This window comes from Aspergillus uvarum (assembly GCF_003184745.1).
Source record: "Aspergillus uvarum CBS 121591 unplaced genomic scaffold BO82scaffold_8, whole genome shotgun sequence".
In the NCBI taxonomy this organism is placed as follows: Eukaryota; Fungi; Ascomycota; class Eurotiomycetes; order Eurotiales; family Aspergillaceae; genus Aspergillus; species Aspergillus uvarum.
This window is the reverse complement of record NW_020291305.1, coordinates 366,769-385,383: the sequence shown is the minus strand read 5'-3', so window position 1 is coordinate 385,383 and position 18,615 is coordinate 366,769. Positions and strand designations below refer to the sequence as shown.

At 53.7% G+C, this 18,615-nt stretch overlaps 5 protein-coding genes across 5 annotated transcripts; 3 read left to right on the top strand and 2 right to left on the bottom strand.

The window, feature by feature from the left end:
• Nucleotides 1–447: 447 nt before the first annotated feature.
• BO82DRAFT_381107 (uncharacterized protein) lies at nucleotides 448–6,052 on the top strand (the record flags this gene model as incomplete). Its single annotated transcript, XM_025637815.1, has 11 exons — nucleotides 448–1,542; nucleotides 1,612–1,916; nucleotides 1,965–1,983; nucleotides 2,023–2,366; nucleotides 2,403–3,014; nucleotides 3,081–3,372; nucleotides 5,155–5,231; nucleotides 5,268–5,459; nucleotides 5,490–5,656; nucleotides 5,714–5,808; nucleotides 5,994–6,052. Exons 1-11 carry the CDS (start codon nucleotides 534–536, stop codon nucleotides 6,050–6,052), a joined length of 3,171 nt encoding a protein of 1,056 aa, XP_025495276.1. The 5' UTR covers nucleotides 448–533.
• A 569-nt stretch (nucleotides 6,053–6,621) lies between these two features.
• On the bottom strand, nucleotides 6,622–10,783 carry BO82DRAFT_425615 (glycoside hydrolase family 55 protein; the record flags this gene model as incomplete). Its single annotated transcript, XM_025640335.1, has 3 exons — nucleotides 6,622–9,833; nucleotides 9,898–10,704; nucleotides 10,742–10,783. 3 exons carry the CDS (start codon nucleotides 10,781–10,783, stop codon nucleotides 6,750–6,752), a joined length of 3,933 nt encoding a protein of 1,310 aa, XP_025495275.1. The 3' UTR covers nucleotides 6,622–6,749.
• Nucleotides 10,784–11,430: 647 nt separating this feature from the next.
• Nucleotides 11,431–12,941, top strand: BO82DRAFT_381106 (CFEM domain-containing protein; the record flags this gene model as incomplete). Its single annotated transcript, XM_025637814.1, has 3 exons — nucleotides 11,431–11,953; nucleotides 12,030–12,393; nucleotides 12,453–12,941. The coding sequence occupies exons 1-3, from the start codon at nucleotides 11,481–11,483 to the stop codon at nucleotides 12,939–12,941; spliced, it is 1,326 nt and encodes a 441-aa protein (XP_025495274.1). The 5' UTR covers nucleotides 11,431–11,480.
• A 1,196-nt stretch (nucleotides 12,942–14,137) lies between these two features.
• BO82DRAFT_198948 (uncharacterized protein) lies at nucleotides 14,138–15,363 on the top strand. The gene has a single exon (XM_025630584.1). It carries the CDS (start codon nucleotides 14,328–14,330, stop codon nucleotides 15,219–15,221), a length of 894 nt encoding a protein of 297 aa, XP_025495273.1. The 5' UTR covers nucleotides 14,138–14,327; the 3' UTR covers nucleotides 15,222–15,363.
• Nucleotide 15,364: 1 nt separating this feature from the next.
• Nucleotides 15,365–18,068, bottom strand: BO82DRAFT_198873 (DUF4246 domain-containing protein). Its single transcript, XM_025630582.1, has one exon. The coding sequence runs from the start codon at nucleotides 17,832–17,834 to the stop codon at nucleotides 15,507–15,509; it is 2,328 nt and encodes a 775-aa protein (XP_025495272.1). The 5' UTR covers nucleotides 17,835–18,068; the 3' UTR covers nucleotides 15,365–15,506.
• Between the last annotated feature and the right edge of the window lie 547 nt (nucleotides 18,069–18,615).

Here is an 18,615-nt window from a genome sequence, read left to right as displayed (position 1 = left end):
GAATATATACCCAGCCGCACAACACCGAATTTTCTCATAAAGATATCACCAAGCATGTGAGGACTCCTCCAATCTTGAAATTGATAGGGATTTCGAAAGAACCTAATGAATGCGGGGGGAACTTCTACATCTTGTAATAAGTCTTCACATATTTGAGAGGGAGATCCTATACTTAGTTGCTTCTTCTCGATTTACCCGCGGGAGTCAACGTTTTGAGACTTGCGCCCCTACGCCCATAACAGAGTGGGGCTTAGATTGCGCTATGAGCACTAGACAGTCCATCTGCGCCTCTTCACTGCCAGCCACCGAATAGACATCAAGAACCCAGCCGAGGCCTTGAGTCTAGTTATTAGCACAGCCCCTCGGAGAGACTATCATTATAAAGGGAGAAGCGCGCCAGCAGCAGCCGCAATCTCAGTAATATTCCCATTTCCCTCCTCCGCTCATCTTCTCTCCCGCTGGGACGATATCAATAAGTCCCGTAACCACCGACTCCCAAAAACTCTATTCCGTGCGCAGTGTATCGATTTATCATGGAGGGATCTCCGCATTCCAACGACCAGTACACCGTGGGATGGGTTTGCGCCTTAATCGACGAACTAGTAGCTGCAATGGCGATGCTAGATTGCGAGCACGGAAATCCACAAACCCTTCCCCGGGCAGACAACAACACCTATGTCCTCGGCAGCATAGGGCATCATAAGGTGGTCCTTGCGTGTCTCCCGCTTGATGAGCAAGGGCACATATCGGCAGCACGGGTCGCCACCGACATGATACATGCGTTCCCGCAAATTCGCTTCGCTCTCGTCGTGGGGATCGGTGGAGGGATTCCTCATTACAATCATGACTGCAGCAAGACTGAAGATATTCGGCTCGGTGACGTGGTCGTCGGCTGCAACAGCGAGACTGGCGGTATTGTGCGCTATGACTTCGGCAAGAGATTGGCGGACGGCACCTTCAGGGAGACGTATGCGCTCAATCGCCCCCCTCGACTATTGGCTACTGCGGTATCGAATCTAGAAGCACGGCGTAGGCTGGGCCATTATCGCCTCGGTCCGATCGTCGACAAGGCGCTGGAGAAATCTTCATGTCTGCGCGACGATGGTTACGGACCGCCAGATCGTGCAACAGATCAGCTATTCCATTCAGAATATGTGCACGTATCAGAAGATGGCACTTGCATGAAATGCGATGAGGCGCAGGCAATCCACCGGGGTGATTCCCGGAGGGAAGGTTCCGGGCCTGCTGTTCATTACGGAGTGATTGCAAGTGGCAGTCAAGTCGTAAAGCATGCTCCAACACGGGAGCAGATCAGGCAAAAATATAACGCCATTTGTGTCGAGATGGAGGCAGCAGGCCTGATGAATACCTTACCTTGCCTGGTCATCCGGGGCATCTGTGACTATGCCGATTCACATAAGAATGATCTGTGGCAGAAGTATGCGGCGATTACAGCAGCTGCGTATGCAAAGACCTTGCTGGGAATCATAGGGGTGCAAGGGGTAGAGTCTCAAGAACGAGCACAAGAGGTACTGAGTAAAGGTCAGTACGCTCCGGGAGGAACCATTATCTGAGCTAGAACCCATAATAATCATCCTTGTGAATTCATAGTGCAAAATACCTTGTCCAGCGTAGTTAACACTGTCGCTGAGCTCAAAGTAATTGCAACGAAGGATCAAAACTCAAAGATTCTCGAGTGGTTGTCTCCATGCAATTTCAGCGCTCAACTACAAGATATCCTAAAACAACGGGAGAGGGGAACGCTTCGGTGGTTCTTGGATTCGGACGAGTTCCAGGCCTGGCTCAAGACAGGTAAACAGACTTTGTTCTGCCCAGGCATCCCTGGCGCTGGGAAAACGGTTGTCGCGGCTACCGTTGTCGAGCATCTCCATGCCATAGCCCAACAGAACCTTACTGTGGGTTTAGGTTTCCTTTTTTGTTCCTACCGACCGATCTTGTCCCAGACAGTAGAGTGCCTGCTGCGTGTTTTATTGAGACAACTTGTGGCCCATCGAAGAACAGTTCCGTCTCACATCCAACAACTTCACGATGAGTGTGCTATCATAGGTGTTCAGCCTCCTTTGGAGAGGATATCAGACGCACTATTACAAACTGCACGGATGTATGAACGTGTGTACATCATCATCGACGCTCTGGATGAACTTTATGCTAGTGATTATGATGAGCATTCGAGACTGCTGACAGAGATGTTCAGACTCCAGCAAGATTCACCAGTCAGCATTTTGATCACCTCACGATTCAAGTCCGGTATAATCCCACCAAGTCACGATATCCAGGAGAGGGTCATAGAGGCACACGACGATGATTTGGTCCAGTATATTAATACTAGGCTGGAGCGTTTGCGCGTAAACTTGAGAGGCAATATTCCACTTCAGGAACAGATAAGGAGCAATGTCTCCAGAGCATCGAATGGAATGTTTTTGCTAGCGAGACTTCACATGGATCATTTGAGAGATAAGACTTCCGTTGGCATGCTGAAAAAATCTCTTTCAACACTCTCCCAAGGCAACTTTGGACTAACAGAGACCTATCAACGAGCAATGCTGGTCATTCAACATCTAGCGGAAGATCTCCGTGCGCTCGCCATGAATGCTCTGTCTTGGGTCGCCTATAGCAGGACAGCACTCTCATCTACTGAGCTACGCCATGCACTTGCAACTCAACCTGAAATGTCCGACCTTGACACAGACTATCTGTCAGATGTCAATCTGATTATATCTTCCTGCGGCGGGTTAGTCCTGTGGGACAACGAAACAGACGTCGTACGCCTCGTTCATTACACATTGTCCGACTTCCTATGTTCCCAGCAGAATCTGCCGCATGCTCATATGTATATCATGACCACCTGCATTACATATTTGTCTTTCAACTCGTTTGAAATTGGACGTTGCTCAAGCAACGATGAATTTAAGATGCGCCAGAAGTTTTATCCTCTCTACCGTTACAGCGCGAAGCACTGGGGCTTTCATGCAGCCAATATATCTTCTGCATCGGTCACTTCAATATGTCTGGGCTTTCTTCGGAAGGCTGGAACTGTGGCAGCTGCTGCTTAAATGAAGATGGGGATTTTTTCGCCGTTTCCTGTCAATTCGGCCGAGGCAGACTTCATGTCCCTTTTCCAACACGACCACCTCTCTTCAATCCCATGTGGTATAACGGCCGTCCATCTTGCCGCACACTTTGGTCTCCTGGAAGTATTGAAGTCCCTAGTGCAGGCTGGGCATGATGTGAACAGCCGTGACTCAAAGCACCAGACTCCTCTTACCTATGCAGCCTTGAGAAAGCAGTGGTCAACGGTGATATATCTTCTAGATAGTCTAGGTGCCGATTCAAGCCTGGCAGATTCTACAAGTAACTCAGTTCTAGCTCTTGCTGCTAAGGCAGGGGAGACGTCGGTAGTCCGCCGTTTGCTCGCAAGAGGAATCCGAGCTGGCTCCGGAGGTAGCCCTTCCGGCACGGCGCTAGGGCTCGCATCAAAAGGCGGTCATGTCTCCGTGATGAACTTGATAATCGATAGCGGCGTAGACGTCAATATTTGCTACTACGATCCGGAAGAGCATGGTGAGACGAGCCCTTTGAAGCTTGCTGTTAAGTATGGTCATCTGAATGCGACAAGGCTTCTCTTGGAGAAAGGATGTTTACTCGATGGCGGACCCAGTGGCGGTAGCGGTGATGGTAGTGAGCTCCTGTGTGAAGCAGCCCGCGCAGGGAACAAGGAAATTGTGAAATTACTTGTTGAGGCTGGGGTCAATACGCATGACGAGTCGTACGACGACACCCCCTTGACTGCTGCAATATGGGGCGGAAATCGAGACATCATTTCCTTCATTCTTGCAAAGGAACCCGACGTAAATGCCGAGGACCCCGGAGGTGACACGCCGATGATGGTCGCTATCCAGTCTCGCGATATTTATTCCGCCACCCTTCTCATCGACCGAGTGGCTGACTTGGGTCGATATCTTGTCGATGCTGTGGAACTGGGAAACGGGTCTCCTGTCATATCATTGCTCAACAAAGGGGTGGTTCCTAATATGTGGGAAGATGAAGATGAAGATTCCATCGAGTATACTGCGCTAGGGATGGCAGCGAAAAAAGGGCACATCAGGATAGCAGAGTTGCTTCTTAACGCAGGTGCTAACCCCGCTCGACATGATAAGGTGATGGAAAACGCAATCTTCCCGGCTGCGCGCGAAGGACATTATGGTATGGTTTCATTGATCATGGCCAGCGGAGCGAATCCAAGGACGAAGAATGCCGTGGGAAATACAGCGTTGTTCTACGCGGCACAGACCCCGAGTGAACCACTGGTCGAGCTTTTGCATGAACGAGGGAACGATTAGAACGCCAGAAATGAGCTTCTAGAAACACCACTATTCTTGGCTGCTAGAAGTGGACATCTCTCAGTCGTGAAATTGTTATTGGAGCGTGGAGCGGAGCTGGATCCGTTGAATCTCCTTGGTGAGACTCCTTTCCTCCAAGCAGCAAGAGCTCTCCGATGTCAGAGGCCCACCAAGCAGTCTGTCGCCATGCTCAAGTTTTTCCTTGAGCGCGGTGCAAACCCCGAACCAGAGCCGAAGCCCGCCTACCCCGAAATGTTGTTAGAAATCTTAGATCACGGTATCCGCAGTCTAGAAGAGCACTGTGAGGGGCGATGGCAGAGGAGTCGAGCGAAGATAAACGAGGCGCGTGCGTTATGGTCTCCATCGGTCGGATGTTTACCAGAGGATCACTTCTCCCTGTTTATCGACCATCTGAACAAAGGGGAAAGAGTTTACCCCTGCGAGGTTCGAAGCCTGAAATGCCTCAGGAAGGGCTGGATACAAGGACACGAGGGACCTCTTACTTGGGCAATCGATGCTGTTTGCACCGAGGTTATCAGATGTCTTCTCGCGAAGGGTGCTCGTATCGAAAGTACTTGGTTGAATGGCCCGGAAAGGTTGAACTGCGCCATCGACAGACGCCACATGGAACTGATCCGGATGTTGCTGGATCACGGCGTTACGGAAGCGGAGGTTCTGGACGCTCTTCCTCACGCTGCGGCAGACGGCCAGATAGAGACCTTATCATTGCTACTCAACACAGATTTCGATCGACGGACCTCCGAATGGAATACTGCTGTGAATTCTGCTATAGCTCTTGCAGCACGCGAAGGTCATTTGGAGTCGGTTGTCCTCCTCCTTGGAAACGGGTTCATTCTGCAGAATCCGAACGTTACAGGTAGGGCTGTACTTGAGAGCGCTGTACAGTATGGTAACCAAGAACTGACTCAGATGTTGCTTACAATGGGCGTCTCTCATAGCATCAAAAACGATCGATCTCAGACGCCACTCTTTACCGCAGCACATGCGGGACAATTAGCTGTGGCCAAAACGTTGCTAGATAACGGGGCGCACACAGAGGAAGTGGATTCCAAGGGTCGCACCCCCTTGTTCTATGCAGTAAAAAATGGGCATGACACTATGGTCCAGCTCCTACTCGTTGGTGGAGCAAATCCAGATCCCGAAGACTATGACAGAGAGAGACCTATTCTTTGGGCATCAGGGAGTGGCTATGATACTATTCTCAGGTTACTTCTACAGAAAGGCGTCAGCGCCGAGTCCCGGTCGGACGGATCGAAGTCTCCAATCATCTGGGCGTTGAAAAAACAGGCCCAGCGGCGGGATAGGAAACACAATCCGCGACAAATATTCAGAAAAGAGGATTCGGACACTGGTGACTACCAGGCTGTAGTTTCCCAGCTGGTCGAGTTTGGTGCTGACGTCAATACGAAGGATGAGACGGGAACACGTCCACCTCGCCTATGCATTGCAACACGGATGTGAAGCGAGTGTCAGACTTCTACGCCAATCCGGTGCAGTTGAAAATCCTTGTGAAGAAGCGGGTCCTCCCTAGGGACACGATGGCTGTCGTCTAGCAGAGCAGCTCCTGACGGATTTCCTAAGCAAGACTCTGACCATGAAATGGAAGTGTAGCCATCGGTCATGTAAGAGACAAATCACTCATTAAGCCCTCAAGAATCTCAATACAATGACCTGAAGGAGCACTTGATCAATCGTTGTCTACTACAGTTCCATGTTGAAACTCCTGTCGCCACCTGCGTTTGAGCAGTGAGTTTCCTAATCACTGGCTCCAAGAGGAACCTCTCATAGCCCGGTTGTTGACGAATGTTCAACAACGCATTTCTCGAGCTTAGAGGCAGCACTTTACCTCAACTCAGTGATTATTTGTGCATAGATAGGGGCCTAAAGAGCATACTTCTGATACTCGCATTTGAAAGCATGTCCACATACCAAGGGAAGGAGGGGAACAGTAGTTTCTGCTAATCTAGAGGCTTCATGCCAGCAGCAGGGGAAAGGAAGGCGAGGCAGGATTCAAGATCATCCAGATTGCCCGTGCGATTGTAGCACGACGAGATGTGGGCTGAGAAATTGTTTCAAGTACCCAGAGCGGTCGGGATAGTTGATCGGGGTGGGGTTTTTTTTTTTTTTTTTTTTTTTTTTTTTTTTTTTTTTATTACTTGTTCTATACGTCTCCGGTCTATAATGGGCCTGCATGTCGACGTAACTACTCTGCAACGGATAGCTTCCTGAACAGAGTCGCTTGCGTTGATCTATTTTCTACCGTTATGCTTCCAACACACCGGCTATCAAATGAATAGCCCGACATACCGCCACCATCCAATTCCTCACGGCAAGCTGAGCTCTCAGTAACCCGACCATCCATTCGACCTAAACACGGCATTTCGGCTCCGTGATACCGTCAAACTTGTCCTGCTCGGCCTTGAAATCCTTACCGATGCTCTCCAGGTCGTCCTCAGTCACGGCGCGACGCGCGGCGGCCGCGGCCGAGAAGTCGTCCGCGTCGCGCAGGCCCCCGCCCCCAATGAGACCCAGGAGCACCATTGGGGCGGAGGTGGGGTCGGAGACAATGCTCTGGATGCCCAGGGCGACGTTGCCGGTGGCAGCGACGGTCTCGAAGGCGCCGTCGAGCAGCTCCAGCTCGGGGGTGAGGTCGTCCAGGAAGGGGAGGAAGGCGAAGGCGATGCCCAGGATCTCCAGGACGAGCTTAATCTTGTCCTCCTTGGCCTGCTTCTCGCCGATGGCCTTGACGCTGGCCATAGAGGCGATGGCCTGCTGCAGCATGAGGACGGGCATGGAGAAGGTCTCGAGCAGGTCCTGCATGCCGCCGGCCCAGGCGCCCAAATTGAGATCCAGCTCGCGGGCGAGGATGTTGTTCTGCAGGGTACCGATGGAGGGCCACGCCGCGGTGATGATGTCCTTGGGGTTCGTCACGTCCATCTGATTGGACTTGACGGCCTTGGGGATGTTGACGTAGCGGTAATCGGTGCCGTCGGAGCAGTCGCCCGGCGTGCAGTGGCCGATCTGGCGCACCGGACCCCCCTGGTTGCCAAAGGTCACCCACGTCTGGTTGATGCCGTAGGTGCTCGCCAGTTCGCCGTAGAACCCGCTGGCGTTCTTGAGCGTGTACGTCATGGTGAAGGCTTCGGCGCCCAGCAGCTGCCGGTAGGTGAATGGGCACTGCTGCGTCGAGGTCGGCCCGTAGCCCTCGCAGGTGCAGTCGAAGTACTTGTTGCCGGGGCCGCCCTGGGGCTGACTCGGCGTCGAGCCGGCCATGAAGGCCTTGAGGGCGTCAGGGACCATGTCCCGCACATACTGCTGGTAGTACCCGAAATACTTGTCGTAGTCCTTGTTGGCCGCGGTGTAGTTGGCCAGCGAGGCGTTCAGCGTGGTGTAGAGGGTGCCCATGGCGTAGTAGGGCATGCATTGGTCGGGATAGCTGCCCAGCGCGTTGTTGAGCTCGTCGATCGTCGCGTACTGCTGGGTCAGGTCGCAGTTCCAGGTCGACAGACACGCCGGGTCGGTGGAGTCATCGTCGCAGGAGAGAATCTCCGGCGCATAGTCGTCCAGGTAGGCGGCCAGGGCGCTCCAGAAGGGATGCCCGATTGCCTGCGTGTTGTTGGCCGCGAGGATGATGTTGTTGTCGTCGATATTGCTGATCATCTCGACGGCGCCGATGGTGATCAGGTTCCACACGTACAGGCCCGAGTTCTCGCCCTGATCCAGGACGATCCGCTGCTGGCAGTTCTGCGTGTCGACACAGGTCTCCAGGTAGTTATCGTACCACGAGTAGAGGCCGGCGCCTGCAATGGTGAGGTTCGTGTTTTGGTTCAGGATCACCGCCCAGGCGAAATTGCAGAGCTCGGGCGACGCGGTGCAGGTGGCATCCGGGAAGCTGGGGTCGTTGGTGAAAAGGCCCACCGATGCGTTGAAAGGCCCCGGAGACTCAGTGGCATCGGTAAATTGATAGTATGGAGACTCGGTCTGGATCATGCCGGCCAGGGTATTGGTGGCGTTGACAAAGTTGTACTGGTAGAGGATGGAATGCTCCGAGGCGGTGCCGTACATCCAAGTTGGCCCTGAGGTCGACTCGACCAGCATTCCTCGCGCAACTCCAACGGTGATCTGGGTGTTGGCTGGGTCGTCAATATCGTGGTCGGCCACCCACAGCCACATGTTCTCAAAATAACCATTGGACTCCGGGGTGATGTGGAGCATCAAAGAGGCAGCGACACAGCCTGGTGCAATCGCGTCGTTGATGGGACAATCGGCCAGCTGCAATTTGGTGCCATATGCGCCTCCCACGCGGAAGTGCGAATCCCAGATACCCACCGACCCCTGGATCTCGGCCTGGACGTTCCATTCCATCATCACCAAACCCGGCAGTTCTCCAATGGAGGTGAAAAGCATGTCGCTGATCTCTACCGTTCCCACGTCGCCGGGGTTGCCCACTTGGATCATGACTTTAGGGCTGGTCATGTCGGCGAAGTAGTCGCCCGAGGCCACAAGCTGCGACCACACTTGCCCTGTGATGCGGGTATGGGCTGGGATAACGATCGTGGAGGTGACAATGTAGGAGCCTGGAGGGAAATAAATCAGGTTGTCGGTCGTGGCCAGCGCCAGCGCCGCGACAATGGCCGCGGTATCATCAGTGGTTCCGTCACCAGCAGCGCCATGGTCTTTGACGCTGACAATGCTGCCCACCGAGAGGTCTTCATACTGCGGACGACTTTTGTAGAAGTACGAGTCTCGGTAGATCACCTGGTCCTGAGCAGCATCCAGAAGAGGTGGTGGGGGGTTCTGGACATTCACTGTGTAGGACCCGAAGGACTGGGAAGCATCTTCCTGGAGGTTCCCGATAACCACAAAGTCCACGTCACCATTCGGAAGGTCGAGGCTCGAGCCATCCGTGAAGGCAACCATGGTATCAACGCCGTTGACCCCGATGTTGTCCAGAGTGATAATGCTGGTTTCCAGAATGGTCGACTGCTCGAAGTTCGCCTGGATGGCAATGGGGGTCTCGTCGAACATAGTATCGAGGATGTAGGTTGATCCCGTGGGCTGACCCGAGATATCCTGGGGGTTGATCAGGCTGATTCCGATAGGAGAGCTGGAGAGGTGCAATCCGGACCAGGTCCAGCCCCAGTCCCAGATCAGGCCGATGCTCGCATTGGTTTGACCGAAGATCTGGAAGTCGCGGACGGTGTACTGCTGGTTACCACCATAGATACCATACGCTCCCCCCGAGATTGTGCAGCCTGACATGAAGCCACCGCTGCCATTTTCGGTGTAGAGGCCCATCTGGGTGGTTCCGGCGCTCGAGCTGGCACTGATGTACACGTTGGTCAGGGAGGTCGCTTGAGCAACCTGCCAGTGCAGTCCGGCCGCACTCGCGGTGGTAGTCTCTGAGATATCAATGATGAAATTTCGGACCTGGCGGTAGAAATTGGATTGCTACCGATGACGGACAGGTCAGTTCTGTGTTGCCAGAGGGATCGCGTCTCAGGAGTCGACCTACTTCAATGTACCACTCATTTCCATTATCGTTGGGAATATAGACGTCACTTTGAATTGCTCCCAGGCCAACGAACGAGGGAGAGGTTTTGATGATCGGAAGATCATTCGCATCGCCCACCAGTTGAGAGTAGTAAGAGGCATTGAGGGGCGAGGAGATGAGGTATGTGCCCGGCGGGAAATAGATGAATGTGCCTCTAGTCGAAGATGATTCACAGTTTTCCTGGCAACTTCCTCCGAAGGAAATGGCGGCGTTGATGGCATCGGTGTCGTCAGTCACACCATCACCCCTGGCTCCAAACGCGGGATCGGTGACGTCTCGATAGACCGGGTAGGATGAATCCCACCCCATGGGCGGGCGGCCATGGTCAACCTGGGCCGGCCAGTAGCCCGATGATGAGTCTATGGTGTCCCGCTTCGCCAAGGTCAGAGGCTTAGGCACCCTAGTGAAATGACTGTAGCTCTTGTGAAGAGTACCATTCCTCAACTGCTGAGCTGCGTGGCGTTCAGCCAGGAGCGCGGCTGCGGCTCGGAGGCGGGCATCCAACATAGGCGCCGCCGGCTGGTCAGACCTTTTGTGCTGGGTCGAGGCATAGGTAGCATTGGAATGGCGCGATTCATACGTGTTGCGCTTGGGGTTCGCCACTCGCCAGGCATTGTACTCGGATTGCTGCGCTACAGCAGCTTCTACGAGCTTCTGAGCCTGCCGCAGCTCACTGCTCGAGACATTGAGGGAACGTGGCCGGGGGGGATTGGCAAGGGCCCGCCTTTGATGCCACAGATGGAAATCAGAGTCGGCGATTGGGGAGGCCTCAATCAGACTGAGACAAATAGCTAGAAGCACGAACAAAGAGAATGTCCTTCGCATTAAAGCTACCATTTTTTGGCATGCTAGGATGACGAATAAAAGAGAACGATTGTTGGACTAAGAAGTCAGGCTTAGGGAAGGAACTTGGCACAGATGGCCACGGTCAAGACGCAATGAACGAATTGAAGGAACTGTGATGAATGAATGAATGAATCGATGAACGAATAGAAAAAGAGTGACTGGCGAAACAAAAGCCTGGGGGTGAGTGATGAGGAGCTTTCCGCTGTCAGTCGAGTCCTTGAGCGTCAAGAATATATACCACCGGGGTGAACAAGAGAACCCCTTTCCCAAAAAGTGCTTCCTGGGTCCAATCGATCCGAGGACAAAGAGACCCCTTACGAGAATCTTTCGCTAATTGCGATATCATGAGAGTGAGATAAATGATTAACTTTAGTCGAAGTCGACAATTAGGGCTAATGCACTCCGAGGGGTGTGGCAAACCCGCCCCCACCTACTGCGATAAGGCTAGATCTAGTCTATAGTATGACTATATTGTACTGGTTAAGTTAACTATACTATGTCCATCCTGCTGAGAAATTTGCTCCCAGACCCCCTCAGCCCCTGGCCCTTGTTCTGTATGAACAGTACCTCCTGTATTTATTCGATTAAGCTGGGAACTCTTGCTCCCCTGTTGAAGCCCTCGTTTCTTATCTCCTTTCCTATCCCATCTTGTCCTCTTGTTTCTCTCGTTTTCGGCTACGCCAAACCAATCACCCAAGATGTATTCCATTTCTCGACTTCTTTGCCTTACTCTCGGGGTTTTTCCTCCTGTCTTCGCCCAGCTGGAGACAATTGGTGTTACAACTTCTGGAGTAACTCCCACTAGTTCCGTCTCATCGACGATCATCTCGACCGCATCTTCATTGTCAAGTTCGACTGTCTCGGCCTTCCCATCGTTCACTACCGCCTCACCCAGTGTCATCACTCCGGGGGATCCGTTGGTGCTCACCACGGTGTTTACCCAACCTTCAGGATGCGCCGGGGGGATGACCGAAATCCCAGCATGGTCGACTGAGCTCTGGCAGAACATTGTCAATCCAGTTCCTACCTTGACACTTTCATCCTGCTATCCCAGCCAATTCTTCTATAGTGCGGTGGCTACTAGTGTCTTGCCCCCGTACAAGCAGCTGGTGTGTCCGCAAGATTGGGAGACTTACAATATCACCGACACGTACATCGTCTGTTGTCCCAGGTATGCTATATGCTCGTCACTCAAACTTTCCATTACATTCCAGACGAAACTAACTGGAAATTTACCCTTGGAACAGCAACTATGGGGTATATATGCCTAACTACCAGGACTCCACGCGTCCAGGACTAGGCGCTATCTGCACTTCTAGCATCTGGCCCAACGTGTTGATGGACGTCACCAGCTATGACACTGCGGGATCGGCCACTGTCATTCCCACCATCGCTGACGATGATGGAGCTCTCGTGTTTGCAACAGGATTCGATGGAACCAGAGCCACGGCTATCGCCTCGTCCACCACTATGGAGTCCTCGACCACGTCCCCTACCAGCACCACTTCGATTCCTTCCCTCAGTGGCACTGTCCCTGCGACGACCCTTCCCCCCCAAACCACCTCAGCCACCGCAACTCTAACCGCTATCTCGCAGCTGCCTTCCTGCGGCGTAAGCCCCCTGCTTCTATTCTTCAGTGGAGTCTACCTGCTAAATCCATTCTCGCGCAGCAAACCTGCTTCAACAACATGCTAGCGCAGTACGATAGCCTCGGCTGCACGACCTCCGACCCATCCTGCCTCTGCCGAAACATCAACTTCTACTACGGAATCCGCGACTGCGCCAACGCTGCCTGCGGGACCGCCGCGGCGAGCACGGTTCTGGCCTTTGAGAGCGGATACTGCACCTCGGCCATTGCCGCTGAAACCACGTCTCCGGTGACCACCAGTACCCCCACGACCAGTGCTGCAGCCAGTCCCACCGCAATCTCCGACCTCCCCACCTGCGGTCAGACCTGCTTCAACAATATGCTAGCCCAATACTCGTCCCTCGGGTGTAGTAGTCCGGACCCGGCCTGTCTGTGCGAGAACATAAACTTCTACTACGGCATGCGGGACTGCTCGAATGCCGCCTGTGGCACCGAGGTGGCCACCACCGTTCTGGCTTTTGAGAGCGTCTACTGTGCTTCTGCTACGGCGGCAGCTGCCACTGGCAAGTAAGATGTGAGCGAGGATAAGGATTGGTGGGGTGCCTACTGGAGAGGTAGTCTTACATGTTCACAGATGGGGGCTTCACTTCGATTTGGCGCCAGCCAGTGGTGAATTTCTCCTTTTTACCACGTGCGCCACATACTTGAGACATTCTAATCTAGTTTGAAATTTAATTCGTCCGTGTAGATCTCGAGTCTCTGCCCAGGTATCACTGATAAGGGTAACCCGATACAATATGTCAGTCAGAGTAAGCAATAACTGTGGTCTGCGTTGACAGGCACCCAATCCACTCCACGAGCCCCATGGCCTAGCGCAGCGTCGGAAATTTGGCCGGCCCTCAAGCAGGCATGCGGGAATTAGTAGTTTTTCTACAGAAATCTAAAAGCGCAGAGCAGAGACCGGATACCTTCTGTTATTGCTCACGGTGCACATCCCTCGGAGGCCTGCAGCTGTGCAGCTGAACTGTGGCGATACTGTCTGGAATTCAGGGGTCCATGTTTTACTGAGATAACAGCCTCCAAGTGGGGCCTCGGATCAGCCGCGTGAGGCTGTGATTGGATTGGTAGCGTACGTCGCGTGGCAGGAAGGGACTGGAGAAGAGACGAAATGAACCCCTGCGGAACTCCGGATCCTGGTGCAGCAACAAGTCTTAGCGTTAACAGCATGAAATTGGTCTCTTACTAGTTAATACTATAGCACTAGCCTACAGTCATTCAGGGTCCAGCCCGTTTGTTTTGAGTCCAAGCGCCGGCTAAGCACTACCAAGCACTAGCCAAGCCCTAATCCGCTAAGAAAGACGGCCACACTCTAGTCCAGCCCAAGGATTCGACTCTGCATGCATGCAATTTTGCCTACTAAGAGATGGCTCGCTTTCTTTGGACGAACTTCCTGGCTATCGAGAGGAAGGAAATTTTTGTGTATCTTGCAAATTGGCACCGAGAGTGCTTCCCAACGTCCGGAATAGGAGGAAGCACCTTCGATGCCGATCTATCCGGATGATGAACCAATACGCCTGATATGCCTCAACCAAAAGGACACATAGCTGAACAGTCAGGAGGCGAACGGAGCCTCAGTATCCTGTCTGGCCGAGCGCGGCAATAGACCCTCGGGTTGCTGTCAGCCCCCCGTTGGGACTTATCCCTGGGGTTGTTTCTCGCTCTCCACGCTCTTGCAATCTCTTTCCCTCCTGCCGTCTCTTCCTATAGCATTTGTCTCTCTCTGTCATTCGCTTACCCTGGGATGTTTCCTGGGAACTCACTCCTTGTTGCTGTCTTTCTCAGTCTCTTTCCTTAGGCAGTCACTCGTTATCTCACATTCATTATTATTGCTTTCGTTGTTCAGAGTACAATACACTCTCACTTTGTTCTCTCGTGTTCCGCGTATGCGCCAGACAAGATGAAGGTAGTTGACCTGCTTCTCCTCTGGTGTTCGGTCCTGTTGAATGGGGTGCTGGCCAACAACGAGGCGGCGCCCTACGAGCTGCTGCACTACTACTACGTCTACAAACTGGAATGGGACACGGGGGTGACCAAGACCATCGCGCCGGGCTGTGCCACCAGGTACGGACGCATGTGCTATTTCGACGAGTTTGCCAAGTACCTGATGAACTCTGAATGGCGTGCGGCGTACCGGCCGACCGCCGCGGATCACACCAAGACCCCGGACACGGGGGCCGTGACCAGGCTGTCGAGCGGCATCCCCCATTCTGCGCGGTACCAGCTGAGCCTACTACTGCCCCACATCAATGTCGACGCGCGATCCTTCCCCCTCGTCTTCGAGACGGTCCTCAACGCCGCCGACACCGCCATCGCCGCGGACGGCGTGAGCAAGGACGATCTGGAACAAGCGGTGGCCATGGCCCAGCAGGTCAAGGCGGCCCGCACGCCCCCCGTCTTCGAGATCCAGGAGGCGGCGTTCAAGGCTCGCCTCGGGGAGGCGACGTTTGATGACTGGGTCCAGGTCACCGCGAACGGGTTCAAGTGGCCCGAGACCTTGGCAGGAATCGACACCGCCATCCAAGAGGGTGAGCTCACGGCCGAGGAGGGCGCGACCCTGAAGGAAGATATTCGCTCCTTCTCGTTAACCTACGAGCATGATATTCTCACCGGAGAGGTCTCGGACCACAATCACTTAAATATCGTCAAGGCACTGGCAACGTCCATCACCAGTCTGACCCGCGCCATTGAGGAGAAGTTTCCGGCGAGTGATGACGCGTCGTCGCGGGCTTGGCCGTCGAGCGAGTGTGAGAGCGAGTTCAGCTCCTCCAGCTCGTCCTCCGAGTCGGACTGAAGGTCATACCCCTAGTTTTTGCTCGGGCGAGGTCCGAGATCAAAGAACATATCCCGGGGACTCGGGCAGTATCACTCGGCCGCATTCTCATTATGGGCCTACTGTACGCTTCAGAAGTTATCAAGGCTAGCTTAGACAAGCTCTCTGGGATATGATCTTGGAAGTTTGAGCTTCATGTACATGTAACTGTTGCTGGTGCCGCGTTCTAGATTTATGCTTGTTAGACAAATTCTCCTCTTTGGCTCCCGCCAGGCCTTCTAGGGCCTCCGATGATATACCGTACATTCAACAATTGAAGTACGGATGATCCATCCTATCCATTCTGACCAGGGTATTCCAGCGATGCTCTTGCCAAAACGCGTGGCGGTGCCGTCGCGCTTCGGGCAATCCCATAGGCCAGCTGCCGGTGTTTTGCATGATCTGGTCAATAATCTCCTGGGGGAGTCGGGCAGCAGCGCGCAGGGTCTCCCCGACCGCTTGTGCCCACCAGTGCTGCTGCTGCGGCGGCACATTACGGGTGGAGCAGATGCGATAGTGCGGGTCAACCAGATGCAATGTGATGGAACGATAATGCCCCGGGCGGCTGGAATCGGCCAGGGAGAAGGGCTCGACGCGGTGCTCGAGAAGGTTGGGAAATGCGATCACACGCCCTTGCGAGAGCGAAACTGCCCCTTTATCCTGCCATGTCCTTGCTGTGATATTGTCGGTATCGAGGTCGAAGCTTGAAAATCCTAAGATCTGTGCCAGTTCGTTCAAATCCGAGTAGGTGTTTTTCCCATATCTCCGGGCGGGCAGCAATCGGGGATGCCACTGCCACTTTCGCCCTTGCTCTTTGTACTCCCTATATCGATAGAAGCTTTCATCTAGCTTAGTATTCTGACGGAAGGCGATTCGGGGTTCAGTAATATTGTCGATATCGTATGCAAACACCGCAACAGCAACAGTGTGCTCGTTGAGCTGGCCTTCCATGTGCCAGTCCGTTCCTTTGTAGTCCCGACTGTCAGGGGTGAGCTCGATATTCTCCATGTTGACAATGATTTGTAGTCCCTGCAAACGGAAGGTGTCCTGGAGCCGAATTGTATAGGGTTTGTGGGGCGGTATGAGCGGCTCGTAGGGAATATCGTGCCAGTCCTTCCTCTCGCGGACGAGATCCACCACAGCTCTCTCGTTGTGGCGCGCCGTCTTCCACTCTTCGTAAGAAAATGCGGTCCCTGGCTCTGGGTGACAGAAACGCAGCAGCCGCTTGAGTTTGCCTTGGATCTTCCCCCACGTGTCTTGCTGCCAGTCGTCCGGGGCAGGAACGGGAGTGTCAGACCCGTCCTCAGGGAGCTCGAGATACTCCTTCGCGCGTTGCCAGAGGTCTGACTCGGGGGGCGGCAACGTCTTCTCTTCGTTTCCCTCCACGTCTGGATAGCAGTCCAGCAGATCTTGCGCCTCTCGGTGTCTTTTACGACCCTCGTCCGTGTCATCTCCCACACTGTCCAGAAGCGCTTCTCGCGCTTTGCGGTACATCCTCTTCCTTCCTGGCCCTGGAACCCGGAAGGCGAGCAGCCATTCGGGAAGCTCATTCTCCCATTCGACTCCATACGTGATGATCCGGAGCGGGACCGGCCCCAGCTGGCCTTGGTTCAGGATATCCTTCCAGCCGCGCTGTCCCTGCACCAGACAGTCGTTCCACAATGGAATCGCCCGGCTCATCAGCGTCTCGATTGCCCGGTAGAGGTGCTTGTGCATCGGGTGTAGATTGTTGATGTACGAGGTGAGGCGCACCTGCGTTGACCCTGCCTCACCGATGAACTCCACTTCACACGGTAGAGCCTGATAATTTGCGCTCCACCGATAGTGAGGCGCTGTTTCGTCATCGACATGCACATTCCGGGCCTCCTCAATCTGCCTCTGAACATCCACCGCATCGGTCCTCTTATCCACCTGAGTCGGCGCAAGGGAAGTCGCTCCCTGGTACGCACCCCACACATCCCCTATCTCCACTCGACCCCCATCCGCCAAAACCAGGCTCCGCCCATAAACCAGCGGAAACAAGGTTGGGTCGATGATACTCAATAGATGCCGTGACCGCCAATCCACCAGCCCGGATTGCATGAGGGCGCGGAGCACCGGCTTCACAGCGCGTCGGAACTCCCCGGCCAGCTCCCCCGTTCTTCGCGCAGGAACATAGTCAGACTTGCAAACACAGGACCCCGTGTCTAGCACCCGGATATGTCCCTTTTGACGATATTCGACGGCCTTATCGCGCAGTTCTCGGACGCACCAGGCCCAGGCCCGATCACTCAGCAGGGGATTCATCGCGAGGGAGGCGATGCTGTCTTGTCGCCAGCGCGCCACGGCCCCATCATCGAAGACATCGACATGCCAGTTCGGGCGGTCGGTCAGACGGTTCATGGCGGTTGTCATGGCCAGCTCTCGGGCGGTGACGGCGGGCGCCTGTCGCCACTCTTGGATGCCGTGGGCAAAGCGCGCGTCGGATGGGAGCTCGTATGTCAAAGGAATAGTGCCAAAACCGGGGACTCGGAGCGGGCCGTCGCCGCTGTTCTCGAAGGTGATCATGGTGGGCTGGTCGCCTTTGTCGGTAGGAGGCGGATGATCATCGTGCATGGTGGAGAAAGAGGGGGAGAAGGGTGTTCTGTTGCTTGAGATGCAAGTAAAAGGAAACTGGGTGAGGTGGGATGAAAATGTGAAGCCTCGCGCAGAGAGAGAGAGGGAGAGGGAGAGAGAGAACTTGAAGGGGGGAGATCCGACTGGTTCTATGTACCTGGTCAGGCAGGGTCGGCTAGGCCCCTTTGGTGTTTAGTCTGGCGTTCTATCGACCCTTATAGCTAGTATAGCTGATAAGACAGTTGAACAGAGAACTGCTCACAGATAGCCAGGTTGAGTACTTGTACTCTGTAGTTTGCTGAGCAGAAATGTGATAGTATGTCCGAGTCTATCCAGAGTATATTTAAGCAGAACTTGACTAGATGAGATTCAAATTGGAACACTGCTCACCAGATATACCGACCAAGATCTCACTTGTTTAACGATGTCACAGAGGTAACCTTCTCTTCTCGTGATCCCCTCTTTGATTCAACATACTACAGGCATCCTGTGTATAGTCACTCCACAGATTTCCAAGCAGCAACTGAGAAAAGGCTCAGATTCCAGTCGGCCGCGTTCAATCGGTGGCTTAAGTACGGCTGAGCGGACGGGACGCCCTGTTTTCCACACCCTGTGGTCGTATGTGCTTGAGACCTCTTCGGTCTGAAACATGAGGCAGAAAAGTTCATAAGATAAATTGTGTTTTTTTTTTTTTTATTGAGGATATATTTTAGCAGATTCTTCGTAGTTCTACTGTAAAGTTCAATACATACTTTATAAGAGATAGTATGATTAACTGGGA

Coding starts and splice junctions, on each gene's coding strand:
- BO82DRAFT_198873 (XM_025630582.1), bottom strand. CDS start 17,834: ATGCACGATGATCATCCGCCTCCTACCGACAAAGGCGACCAGCCCACC.
- BO82DRAFT_198948 (XM_025630584.1), top strand. CDS start 14,328: ATGAAGGTAGTTGACCTGCTTCTCCTCTGGTGTTCGGTCCTGTTGAAT.